This window comes from Aquarana catesbeiana, linkage group LG02 (genome assembly GCF_042186555.1).
Source record: "Aquarana catesbeiana isolate 2022-GZ linkage group LG02, ASM4218655v1, whole genome shotgun sequence".
NCBI classification, from domain to species: Eukaryota; Metazoa; Chordata; class Amphibia; order Anura; family Ranidae; genus Aquarana; species Aquarana catesbeiana.
Window position 1 is genome coordinate 168,636,896 of NC_133325.1, and position 13,072 is coordinate 168,649,967.

At 39.8% G+C, this 13,072-nt stretch overlaps 1 protein-coding gene across 5 annotated transcripts in view; it reads right to left on the bottom strand.

Annotated features, from left to right (window-relative positions):
- Positions 1-2,840: 2,840 nt before the first annotated feature.
- The window catches only part of MBD6 (methyl-CpG binding domain protein 6), a 153,619-nt gene continuing 143,387 nt past the window's right edge, over positions 2,841-13,072 (bottom strand). For all 5 annotated transcript variants that reach the window (XM_073613787.1, XM_073613790.1, XM_073613789.1 and 2 more), the window contains one exon: positions 2,841-13,016. In XM_073613787.1, the coding sequence (XP_073469888.1) occupies positions 12,945-13,016 (72 nt within the window). In that variant the 3' untranslated portion in view covers positions 2,841-12,944. The remainder of the gene's footprint in view (positions 13,017-13,072) is intronic.

The window sequence follows — 13,072 nt, forward strand, 5'->3', positions numbered from 1 at the left end:
CTGAATTAAACTGTGTGTATACAGAGCGATCCTGTCTCATGTGGTCAAGCGCTGTTCTGACAGGAGGGGAGAGCACACCCCTGCAAGTTTGGGTGGATGGGGAAGATTTCAAGCTTACAGGTAAATTGTACATGGGGAGGGGGGAATAATATTTTGTGCTTAGGATTTTTGTGTAGGAGGGGGGATGGGCGGCTGTGCTGGGAAGTGTAATGGGGATTTAGGGGGTTGGGGGAATATGTGCTAGAAGGAGGAATGGGGGGGGGGGGGGGATATGTGCTAGGTGGAGGGTTTGAGGGGAATGTTTGTGCTAGGAGGGGGGTGGGGGGGATTTGGGTAGGAAGGAAGAAGTTGTGCTGGGAAGGGAAACGTGAAGGGATTTGTGCTAGGATAGAAAATTTGAGAATAAAGAGGATGTATGTTAGGCAGGCGATTTGGTGTGAGGAAGATTTGTGCTAGGAGGGGGAATTGGGGTGGAATTTGTGCTGGGAGGGGGGATTTGAACTGGGAGGAAGGGGGAATATTTGCATTTTTGATTGAAATTAATTTTGGCTTGCAGACTGAATTTATGCTTAGTGTTGATTAGTGCGTTTTTTTTTTTTTTTATTATTTATGTTGAGACAGGATGCTCACACTTGTCCCAGCACTACCCGCACTACACACAGGGCACCTAACAGATCTCATCCCCACACAGCACAAAGCTGAGATCGAATTCCCTTACAGACACAGCCTCAATCTGCACAGTGTAAAGCTAGCTGCTATGTTGCAGTTTTGACCTATAAAATTCCCCGATCGGAATGGTAGCGCAGCTGCAGTAGCCAACTACACACTATGCAGATTGAGCCTGTGTCTGTAAGGGAATCTGATCTCATCTATGTTGTGTGTGGGAAGGAATAGATCGGTTGTGCTGTGTGCAGGGAAAGGAAGGAGAACCCTCTGCTGGGCCACCAGTAACCCTGTCTTTTCTTTCCTTTTCTCTGCTGACCCCTATATAATGTCCTACTGACTACCATAGGTGTGCGCAGCCTATTGCATTAGGGTGTGCACCCCAAATGTATTAAAACATGGATGGTGTTAGTAGGGCAGTGGATGGTGTCAGTAGAACAGTGGACTTTTTAGGAGGTCAGAAGTTGGTGTCAGTAGTTTTTTATTATTATTTTTTTATTACTGTACTTCTTACAATTGTTTTAGGAGCTGCATTGGGGGACTTTGGTGAAATATCAGCAGGGGAATCTACGTGGCACCGGTAGATTAGGGTGTGCCCAGGCACACCCCCTGCGCACACCTATGCTGACCCCTGTACACTGTTCTCCTGACCACTGTCCTCTGCTCTGCTGACTCGTACACTCCCAGCTGACCTCTCATCCTCTGACATTTTTCGCTGCACTGCCACATCAGACAGGCTAGATCTGGCTCTGTTATTAACTCTGTGCAGATTTATCTATATAATTTTGATATTTTTGCAGGTTGGGGGGGGGGGGGGGGGGGGTAGGTCTGTCAGGTAGGCTGTACAGGGCCCCATAATTTCTAACAGCAGCCCTGGGTAGGTTTATAGGGAAGGTGCCACCAGGGCATGTCCTCAAAAGCTAGCCAGTGTCCATCATCTGAAGGTACAAGCCTATAAACCAGGGTTTATGAATAACAAGCCTTTTGTGTCCCGCACTGTATTCTAAGATACAGAATTTTCAACTCCCTAAAAAAAAACACAGTGAATGCAGAATTTTCTTGATTTGGTAAGCGCATAGCTTGTAAATTCTTCTGAATGTCTAGTATACAATTGTACCTGGAAGACCATAGGATGCATTCAGAGCTGTTGGATGTTTGTGTTGTGTAACGGAAAGCTTTATTTTTTTTACATCAGTGTGCATGAAGCCAAAAGACTACAAGCTAAAAATGTGATTAATCACAAGAAAGCACTCTGCTTTTGTGGAGAGCTGCCATTTGTTCAGTTTTGTATTAGTAAAGACTATTTTGTCAGTGCTTTTTGTAAAATGGTTAAAGTAGTATTAAACCCAAAGTGGAAAATCTTGTTTTATCATCTACCTCAGCTTAACGTAGTACAGCCAAACTTGGTTTGGCTGTACTTCTTCTGTGGATCAGTTTGTTCTGCACTTCTGGGACCCGTTTTCAGCAGACAGCGGGGCTAAAGTCACAGAGCCAGTCCACATGCCTGGATCTGCTGTGCTGGATCGCTAGCTTCTCAGTGTTAGAGCCAGCGGTGGGCCGATGCTGCATCCACCTAGGCAAGTATGATTCTGCAAAAAACCATACTTCTCTTTTAACTTGCTGTAAAGCAAACAATTTTCATGTTTTCGCTGCAAACACATCTCTTTTTTGGAAGATCTCTGCGTGGTGCTTTTCCAATAATCTCTATATTAAGCTTCAGTCCCAAACAGGAGCGTGCTTGTTAGAATAGCTATGCGTGGCCTCCAGGGAGCCAAAGGAGCCACCCTATAATTGAAAATTAAACACCAAACCTTCCCAAGCTCATTATTCTAGAAAGACTGCAAACAAAAATGGGACAAGAAACATAAATTTTATAATGCCACTACATTTTCTTCCTAAACCCCCCCCCCCCCCACAATTGAGGGTTTAATAATACTTTAACAATAATTGTGTCAACCTATCCAGACAAAAAGCACAGCAAATTCAATAAAAAAAAATAAAACACAGACACTTTTTTTTTTGTTTAAACATATTACCACACTTTTCATTTTAATACTTGATACAAAATAAAACAACCCCTCAATGATCAGAAAACATAAAATCTAAAAATGTTTCAAAATATTTTCATCTGTTAAATTAAAGTCAACCTCCATATAAAAAGCTAAAATTCACAAATGTAAAAGTTTTGCCTTGTTTTCCTTTATTTTGTACAAAAAAATATTAAAAACTTAAAACGGGAAAATATTTTACATGAAAAGGCAGAAATTGATACAAAAACGGTCTTTTTTTTGTTGTCATATTTTTTTTTTTTTGCCTTAGAAATAAACAAGACAAAATGGGACTATACAATATTTACAAACACAAATAACAGCGTTATACATTTGCATAATTGAGTGTACACAATAACTCCGTCCCTGCTGAAGAGGTCTAAAACGCATTCCTGGTGAAGTGCTTTGCAGCTTCCATCAGTTAGGAAGGAGAATTTACAGTCACTTGTCCCCCCTCAATGACAGGTCTGTATAGAGCTAGTTGTAGTGTGCAGTAATTGGGTATCAAAGCTACATTCTGGGATATAGACAAAGGCGATTATAGGGCTGTCAGGTGAATTAACACATAAAACAGTAGAAGATAAATGTTGAGATGTGTACAGCATTTGTAAAGTGTTAAAGCAAAACAGCTAAATAATTGAAACACGCATGTACTTGTTTTACCTGCCAAAGGATTTCCAATGATCCTGTTCAGGGAGTCTTATGTATGCCATGGCACGAATGTGTGGATCACATCTAAAAACTGACTTTCACATTTCCCGAGCTTCAAATTATCTACCCCATTGCCTGCTGATTGGACAACCAAGCTGTTTGATAATGCTAGTTGCTCAGAAAGGAGACAGGAGAAATGAGAATCTGGAACACTCAACAGGAAACTGGAGCCATGTCTGGCAATGCATTATGGCAGTAGTGGGTTTTATAGCCCATTTATACCTATGGATAAGCACTGTTGGAAATATTAAGGCGTTAAGTGTTTCAACACATGTACATGTATGAATGTGTGTATTTGCACTGCAAATAATGGAAAGTGTGGGAGGAACTACCAAAATCAAAAAGGTATTTCTGTGGAGTACAAAGGAGGATCTCTGAGATCACACTGCATTTATAGGGTGACATGGATGATCGCTATTTCTTAGCTGAGCTGTGGTTACCCTGCATACTAAAGGGAACTGTTGATGTGTGAACGATCCCTGAATCACAAACCAGAAGAGAATTACAAAGCTTATGGTATGTACCAGTTCACATTGTTCAAATAAGAACCAGCATTCTACTGACCAACCTTCAACCAAATGGAGGGAGATGGTATTCTGTAACTTTGTGGGACCCAGTAGGGAAAAAATCACCCAGCAATATGTTTTGTAGCTGTGTTTTTAATTTAGCCCTGTGGAAGTCCAATAATACTATATTTCTCCAACAGGGTCCATGTGGAATGCACATATATTTTGGGGGAATATATGATCCACTCTAAAATTATTAGTTTTAGGGTGGACTGATACTACAGCTTTTATTGTAGGGGTATGTATAAATGATGTAGGGCTTGCTTACACTAGACACATCATGCATTTCACTGCTAAATTCCGGGATTCAAAAAGGCCAAGGATTAGGCTTTTCAAAGCCCCCTAATACACTAGAGTGGTGGTCTCCAAACTGCGGCCCAGGGGCCTAATGTGGCTCCTTGCTTACCTTTATAATGGGACACTATTCCACCCACTGACACCAATGATGGAGCATTGTTACCGACGCCAGGACAATTTCTACTCCCAATGACCACAGTTCGGGCCCTTTAAAGTCTGAATGATAGTAAACTGGCCCTTTGTTTAGAAAGTTTGGAGACCTCTGCACTAGCCTATTGCACTGAGGTACATTGGCAAGGCCTTCTTTGCTGCACCTGACTGCAAATACCAGTTTTTGTAAAATCCAGCCAAAATATGTCTAAACACACATCACAATGCCTCCAATAAGCAGACTTTAATTAGGGGGCTGCCATTGCCAACTTGGGTTACAGATGAATAGTGCAGGGCTGTCAGCCATATGTTTGCTTTACCATTGAGTCACTGACCTGAAATAAGCATGTGTACTGGTGTCCAAACATCAAACATAACCTTGCTTGCTCCAGATCAGCGACTCCCAAGTAGTTCAGGAAGTATATGACTAATAGCCTTGAAGAACTTCAAATCCAAATTAGCACTAGCAGCTCCACTACTCCTTGCCTTTTAAATGTGACACTAAATAGCCATTTTTAACTGTGTGCCCAGGATGCAACCCTACCAGTTGAGATTTCATAGCAAACTAAGTTAGGATAAAAAAATAACACCTGTAAACAGATAAGTATGTTGTGCTGCGTTAGAATGGTTGGACTCAGAATCCAGCTTTTGATTTTCTAAGCAGAGCTAGAAAAAGGACTACCAGAATCTGGTTGGTATAGGCAACCACACTGCCATCTTGTAACTTTTATATACTGGCATTATTGTTTCTTTGGAGCATGAATATGAAATGTGGCATAGCATATAGGATGATTGTTTTTTGTGCCAAGTTATATGGTTCTCCATGAAATGGGGCATAATACATTTTACAAAAGGTATGGCTCTTTTATCCCTTTAAATAGGTAATGAAAACATTTTTCACTAGCCAATGACTTTGGGTCATATGTATCCAGTCCAACATAGGAAGGAGTGTATGTGGAAAAGAAGGCTAGACTGCTGCATTCAGATGGAACATTAAATTCTCTGTCTGCAGTGTCATATCTTGTGTTGCTTTTCCTCTAGATTAAATCGGCCAGTTAAGACAGACACACAAAAGCGTAGTTTGTTATTTTAAAATGCCTGGTTGCCAAAATGACAGTATATTTGTTTCTTAAACTCATGTTTTATTCCTAGTAGAATATTACAAACATGAAAAGTCATTGAGAAACTTGTGCAACTGGCAAGTCAGCACCTTGAGACTAGCCAACTCTGGAGAGCCCCAGTCACAAAGGATTTGTATCATTCTGACACTGCTACAGGGCTATGTTCCCATGACAATTTAGCTGAGTTTTTCTTTAAACCTGAGTACAAACAATGTCCACAGGGACTGATTGCAGCTTGCAAACAAAATTTCATTGAAGAACTTGCTTCAGTCAGATAAATAGTGGCAATGGGAAAGTACCACAACATGCATGTATGTGAAGGCTCTCATTTCTCCAGGCTATGGCATACCTCTGTTAGTCACAGCCAAAGTAGTGAAATGTCTTGAATATGGCAAACTACAACTAGGTGCACAGCATGCATCATTTTTGACCAACAAAGCAATTTTTACATTGTATCAATGTGAAGTTTACCAATGACTTATTTTATGTAAACATCAGTTTTGTGACAGCACAATTGTACAGATTGCACATAAAATCTACACTTTTCTTCTCATTAAGCTTAAAGTAAAGAAGAGCCATAAAGATACACGGGTAGTCAACATAGGCTTTACACTTCTGTACTCTTCCATTGCTGAACTATCACTTCTGGGTGGACTAATCCTTTAAAAGAGGTAGTTTGGCAACCGTATTAAAAGCCAATCAAAACTTAAAAAAAATATTTTTTTGTTTTGGATAGAGGCATAAAAAGGGGGATGGGGGTAACTCTACTCTTTCCTGTGAAGAGGGGAAACCTACACAATAAGGGCATGGGAAAATTTTTTTTTCTATCTGGGCACTCTTAGACAGGCTGTAGATAACGGGTCACAGGAAAGAAAATCACTTGATTTCCCGTCAAAAAAGTCAGTGCGTTGTAGAGCTATTGTGTTCTCCTGGCGAGGGGAGCTGTCCCTGCTGGAAGAACACAGTGATTAGTGCTAGTGGCTATAGCATCCTAAAAGTCCAACAGGCTGGTTGTGCTCAAGTCAATCGATGGATCGACTCGTGTACAATCAGCCTACCTATGCATTGTTCGAATCTTGGCTGGTTCCTGCTGAAACGGCCAAGATTCGAACCATCTGGCTGGCTTTATTCTGCATGCTTATGTGAATATGCACCACTGTGTGTTTTCGCCTGTATGCTTTGTGAGCTTTCCTATTTACAGATAGGCAATCGTAAAATCTGTTTTTACACTTTCATGGCTTATGTTCCTGTGTGCAGTTAACAATAAAAAAATCAGCCAAATCTCGTCGTCCAGCAGTTTAGAGCAGGAAGAACATAAGCTGATGTGTGATGAAAAACATCACTAAATATTGTAGCTTCTGTATGCAGATTTGTGGATATTAATGCTGCTTTATATTAGGGACAGGGTATTTTTTTGGGTCTGTATACAGACATCCCAACAGCATAGTGTACCCAAAGTGCTGATGTTCAGGTTCCCAGGTAATCAAATTCAGTGCCCTTTTTTTTAGGGGCTTGGGATGACTGCTTAGCAGAGACTTTTGGGCAAGCAAGGACAGAACAAAGCAGCCTCAACAGATGCTGCATCTTGTAATTACTTTCATGCTTTTTTTGCCCCCATTGGCATCAACCACGTGTACAGCAGTGGTTCTCAACCTCAGTCCTTATGTACCTACGACAGGCCATGCTTGCAGATTTTCCTTTATCTTGCACAGGCGCTTTAAATCAGAGTTAATGGCTTGGTATTTTGGACAGCTATTTTATCTAAAAGAAATTCCCACAACATGGCCTGTTGAGGGTACTTGAGGACTGAGGTTGAGAACCACTGGTGTACAGGACCTACTAGACCTACCCACTTCCACTGCACCATAGATGTTTTTCTCCTGTGACAGGAAAAGTGTGAACCTTTAAGCCACCCAACCCTCAGATAAAATGCAGCTTGGAAACTAAGTTGTAAAGGGAGAAACTCTTTATACAGTACTTCTTTTATAGATCTGACCTATAATACATTGGACTGGCTTTGTGAAGATTTGAGGTTTATTTATGGATTCAACTAAAATTTACAGTATGTGCAGCACTACAGAGAAAGAACTGAAGTGTTTTCTTTGCTTCTTATCCTCATAGTCAACAGCATGTTACAAAAACTTCTGCAGCTTCCAACTCTGTCTACATAGTGACTTCTTACTTGTACTTAATGAGTTCATGCATAAGAACATGAAACAACTGAATGCGTCGCCCATAGCAGCCGCAATATCCCTTCCATTCTCCCATCAGTTTATAAAATTAATAAACTGCCCATTAATATATACAGTATAACATTTGCTGTGAAGGATTCACAGACTCTACAAGTCTAACTTGTACACTTGTCAAGATCTTATATGGCTCCATACACTGACATTCCTGTGCAATTAAGCCTTAGCTTAGTAGACTCTAAAAGTCTGCGGTCAGCTTAAAAGGCAAGAAGCCACTAGACATTTACCTTTTAAGAGTCCGTAAACGTAAAATACAGGATACTGGACCAGTCTACAGATAACACCAACATAAAAAAAAAAAAGTTTTTTGGTGGGAGACGAGGATGGTTACTTTGGTACGTTCAGGTGACAACCTGTACAGTAATGCCATGTGAACTGAACATTTTGGCCTTGGTCATATGGTGAACTTGTATAAAAGCAGTGTGTGCAGCAAACTTTTCCAAAACGTCCAACAAGCTTTGATTAGCTTTCTTAAAGCATTTAGGCCTCAAGCACACTGGTTTGTTGTAAAACGCTGTTTCTCCTGAGAGGAGGGAATCAACATTAAAAACTCACCTAAGCTGCTTTTTTTTTCAAACCAGTTTAGCAAAGGTTGGGGTTTGGGCATTTATTTCATTTGCCAGAACGTTAAATATATTCTGGCTATTGAAATGAATAGATGCACCTAGTGTTTAGGAGCATGAAATGTTTTTTTTTTTTCCCTGCCCAAACTCTGTTGCTCTTGGACGCACTGGCAGTGAGTTTTTTTTTCCTGCCTCTAAACTCTGCTGCCATTAAATGCTGCTAAAAGCCTGTGTGTGCATGGACACATAGGGGGTTATTTACGAAAGGCAAATCCACTTTGCACTGCAAGTGCATTTGGAAGAGCAGTCGCTCTAAATCTGAGGGGTAGATCTGAAATGAGGGAAAGCTCTGCTGATTTTATCATCCAATCATGTGGAAACTAAAATGCTGTTTATTTTCCTTGCATGTCCCCCTCGGATCTACAGAGACTGCACTTCCAAGTGCACTTGTAGTGCAAAGTGGATTTGCCTTTAGTAGATAACCCCCATAGTCTAACACGGAGGGGAGTTTAGAGGCAGGGAAAAAAAACAAAAAAAAAACTGCCAGACACCCCTAGCAGCAGCTGCAAAAACATCCAGCGTGCATGCGGCGTATGGTAAGCACTCTTCAGCTCCAAATGGGAAGGTTAAATGCAAATCTTAATGTGAGAGCAGTCACTTAAAAAAAAAAGCCTGCTTGCAGCATGTTTAAAGTGACAGTGTTCCCATTAAGATCTAGGTTTAATATCTCCATATTGGAGCAAAAGTTTTTTTTTTTTGGTGCTTCAACAAAGCTTGTTTGCTATACACACTGCTCTTATACAAAATGATGCCTGTGTGCACAAGGATTACAGCCTCCATGACACAGCCATTTGAATGCAGTCCCCGTATTCCAGCTGCAAGAATCATCAGATTTTTGTGGCTGGAATGACCAGGACATGAGAACAGCAGTTGACTGCGTTCAGGCACAGACACCTGTCTCTAACAGCAGGCAACCGTTTTGTGTGTGGCTACATGTGAACAGCGGCGGCTGCTGTCAGCCTACAATTCGTTTATCTTGGCTGAGCAGTCACTGATATTCGCATGCCCCAGTCATTGCAGCTGCAAGAGTCTGCTAAATCTTGCTGCTGGAATCCGTTGACTGCATCTAAACAGCTTTGTGAAAAAGGCCCTTGCTGCATTTACTGGCACTGCATGTGAACGTGAGCTCCACATACACATCAATGAATTAAATGTAATATTTGTGTGGCAAAGCCCTTCTAGCACCTAAGGAGGTGCAGAATATAGGTTTGAACTTGCAAAGTACAACTCACTGCTCATCTGTACAAGCACTATGCCAACAAACATTCACTCTGCCACAATTATCCTTCTAGACAAATGTTTGCATCCTCTTCTATAAATTATGGCTTCTTATATATGGTATATAGTGTTTAGATTTTGGACCCTTTATCAGTATAATTCACCAACCAAAATTATACATTGTTGATAGATGCAGGTATACAGATATCAAAGATAATGTTCATTATGGAGAAATGTGCCATATACTGCACATATTTTACAGATCTTGCAAAAATAAAATCAATTACTGAAACCAATTATTAATCCTTATATATATTTTTTTTTTTTTTTTTTTTTTAGTTTGGACCACAGAATGTCCACCTAATGTAAATTACAATATGCATGGCAATATACATTGCCTACAGTATAGTTGAAAATAATTTGTATCTATAAAAATAATTCATAATCATATCTTAAACATTATTTTTCTTTTCAGTCATCTGATAATTAAAAAAAGAAATAAAATAAAGTAGCAGGGTTCAACCATTTTGTTTGCCTGGAAAGATCACTGGTGCTTGTTACTCTATTACTCTTTTTTATATACAGGAGTATTTCTTACAGTGAAGTAACAAGCCACTGGCAATTCAATCTCTGCAAGTCCTTTATGGACATATGCAGAGTACAAAGTGCTTTTTACAACCGTAGTATGAAATTATCGTGATTCAAATTTAATGAATTTTTCCATTCAGCTACAGATTGTTCTTGCTTTTCATCAGGTTGCTCCTTGGAACAACTGCAAACCATCCCCTGACAACCATTACTATTGACGAGATGACAGAATTTACTTTCTTCCCTAGTCTGTGAAGGTCCTCATTTATCCAGGTCATGGTATAGCAAGTAGCAGTTAATCAAATTCAACTTGTTCTGAATGTGTTTCAACACTTATCCAAGTAGATTCCCATGTTATCCATGCAAGTATATATTCTGGGGTATGTCCCCAAAACCCAAAGCTATTTAGATGTGTGGTAAAACATTTTCAACATTACAGAACAAGTCCAATTAAATAACACTAACCACTACTAGCTCCCCCCTAATTTATATACTGCTATTAACGTGGAACTTCACTCTCCCAATCAACATTTTTTAATCCTCATGGTGCTAGCATTAGTAAATGGATAGGAAAGTATATCATATTTGTTTCCAATATTTACTTTTTTTTCACATATTTACTTGTTTAAATTTTTTATTACATTTGTTCAGTTACTTCTAGGTTTCTTGCCTAGGCAAATTACGTCATACATCCCAGGAGTCTTCAGAAGGGGAGGAGGGTTTTTCTCAGCTAAGCACTTGCTCCTGCATTTATGGGCAGATGAATTCCAGGAAGAAAATGTTACATGAATCATTTGCCCTTACCCAAGATGACCATAGTCAGAATTGAGAGGGGGTTGTTTTTCAAAGTGATTTCTCAGCAAAATAAAGCATGTAGACATGGATGGATGGGGAGTTTGCTTTGACTATTAAAAATTGTGTTTTTAGTTTGTGGTGCTTAGATGCAGTAAAGATCAGCTTTAACACAGCAGAAACTAGAGGAGCATTATTCTACAAATGTCTGTGGAAACATCTCAGGAAGTAAGGTATGGGGAGCTAAATGTCTTAAAAGTGAAGTTGTTTTTAATCAAGTCTCAAGCAGTATAAACGATATACCGTAATTAGGCAGCTTTTCCAGGAGTGGTGGCAGAAGATTGGTTCTTTGTTTGAGGAGGGACTGGGTATTCAAGGAGGAAAGCACCAAAAGCAGTGTGTATAAAATCCAGATTTCATTTTACTCAGACTCTTATGTCATAAAAATCCAGAATGCTGCACTTATCTGGCATGTGGACCAATCATACAAAACACTCAAGGTTCCCTCCAATTTTATCAGTCCAGTACACACTTTGTTTAATAATACCAAGCCCTGATGAAGGACACCATCTGAACCTCCGAAATGTGTTGACTTGTTATGATACAAGAACCTGAATAAAATTAAATCTGGACATGTGTGTTCTGTTTTTGGCGATTTCCCTGTACACCCAGCACTGCAGAAACATCTATTAGAACACAGCTTACACATCGTTCAAGGAATTACTTAACTGGAAGCAAGAGCAATCTAAAGCTGCAAGGAGAAACACTAAAAATGATCAAAGCTTATTATTCTTAAGTCACTCTGGGCAAATGACCCAAAGTAGTCAAAGGAAGGGGCACACTGGCCTGAATACACGCTGTAATTCATTAAAATATCAATTAAATATTACAATCAACAAAATGCTGATGCCCTGCAGAATTATTTTGGCCATAAAATATTAGGATAATAAAACAGCTCTTACTAAAAAGTTCACAATTTGATTAAGGATAATTAAATAAAACAGTTGTGTACTATCACTAAAACTCTACACATATGAGCATCTATTTAAAAGGGCTGCTTAAATGTTGTGAAGTGGCCACTGCATAGCAGTTGAACAAGCCAGAGACAAACATAAACAATGACAAGTGGACAGGAGAGCAGTACAATTGACATCCATTTGTAACAGGTTGCAGAAAAGCAGGGAGAACATACATAAAGCAGAAAATAAATTAAAATAGTGTCATGGATGGCAAAGAGCAAGGAAATCTGTGTAGTTTGTGCTTTTGAGAGCCCAGTGGAACACTGTATGGCTCAATCTAGTGATAAGGAATAGGTAAATGTAGCCAGTCAGCTTGCTGCAGAGCCCAGCATGCTTCTTTAATCTAGAGATAACAAAGCATGCTGGGAGATGCAGTCTGTATATTGCCAAGCTACTGTTTTTTTCTGATTCTCCAGAGGCTATTTTGCACTTTGAAGTCCATGAGACAACTCTTTATATACAAGTCAGCATGAGATGACCATGACAACCTATTAATCAGCAGTGATATGTGATATAAGAGAAAGTATATATGTACAGAAAGTACATATGTTGGTGGATAAATACATTTCAGACTTTTCTTACTAATTCTTGATATATACCATAGGAGGTTCTCAGAGATCCAAAGTTCCCTTATCACACCTGAGGGGTACAGAGTTAAAGCCACCATGGAGAAAAGACAAGGGGTGGGGAGGTTCATAACCAGTGCAGTGTGTAATAAAGGGTGATCGTTATTGTTTGTTTCTTTTACAGGAAAGAACAAATAAACATTTTATCTCTAGCTAGCTGTATGCAGTCTAAAATGTAAGGTTGTCTGAGGACATGGGAAGTGCCTTTGAGGTGAAAAGCAGCAGATACAGGTCTGCCGAATATGGTATTGTAATAAAAATGGCTAAAACATGCTAAATCATCCTCCGTCTTCTGTTCTTGGCAGGACGGCCAGGCCTGTTTTGCCGGACAATGGGACGCTCAGCCTGCAGGACAACAGAAAACAACGCTTAGTCTTTCTAACAAGTCACACAGCAGATAC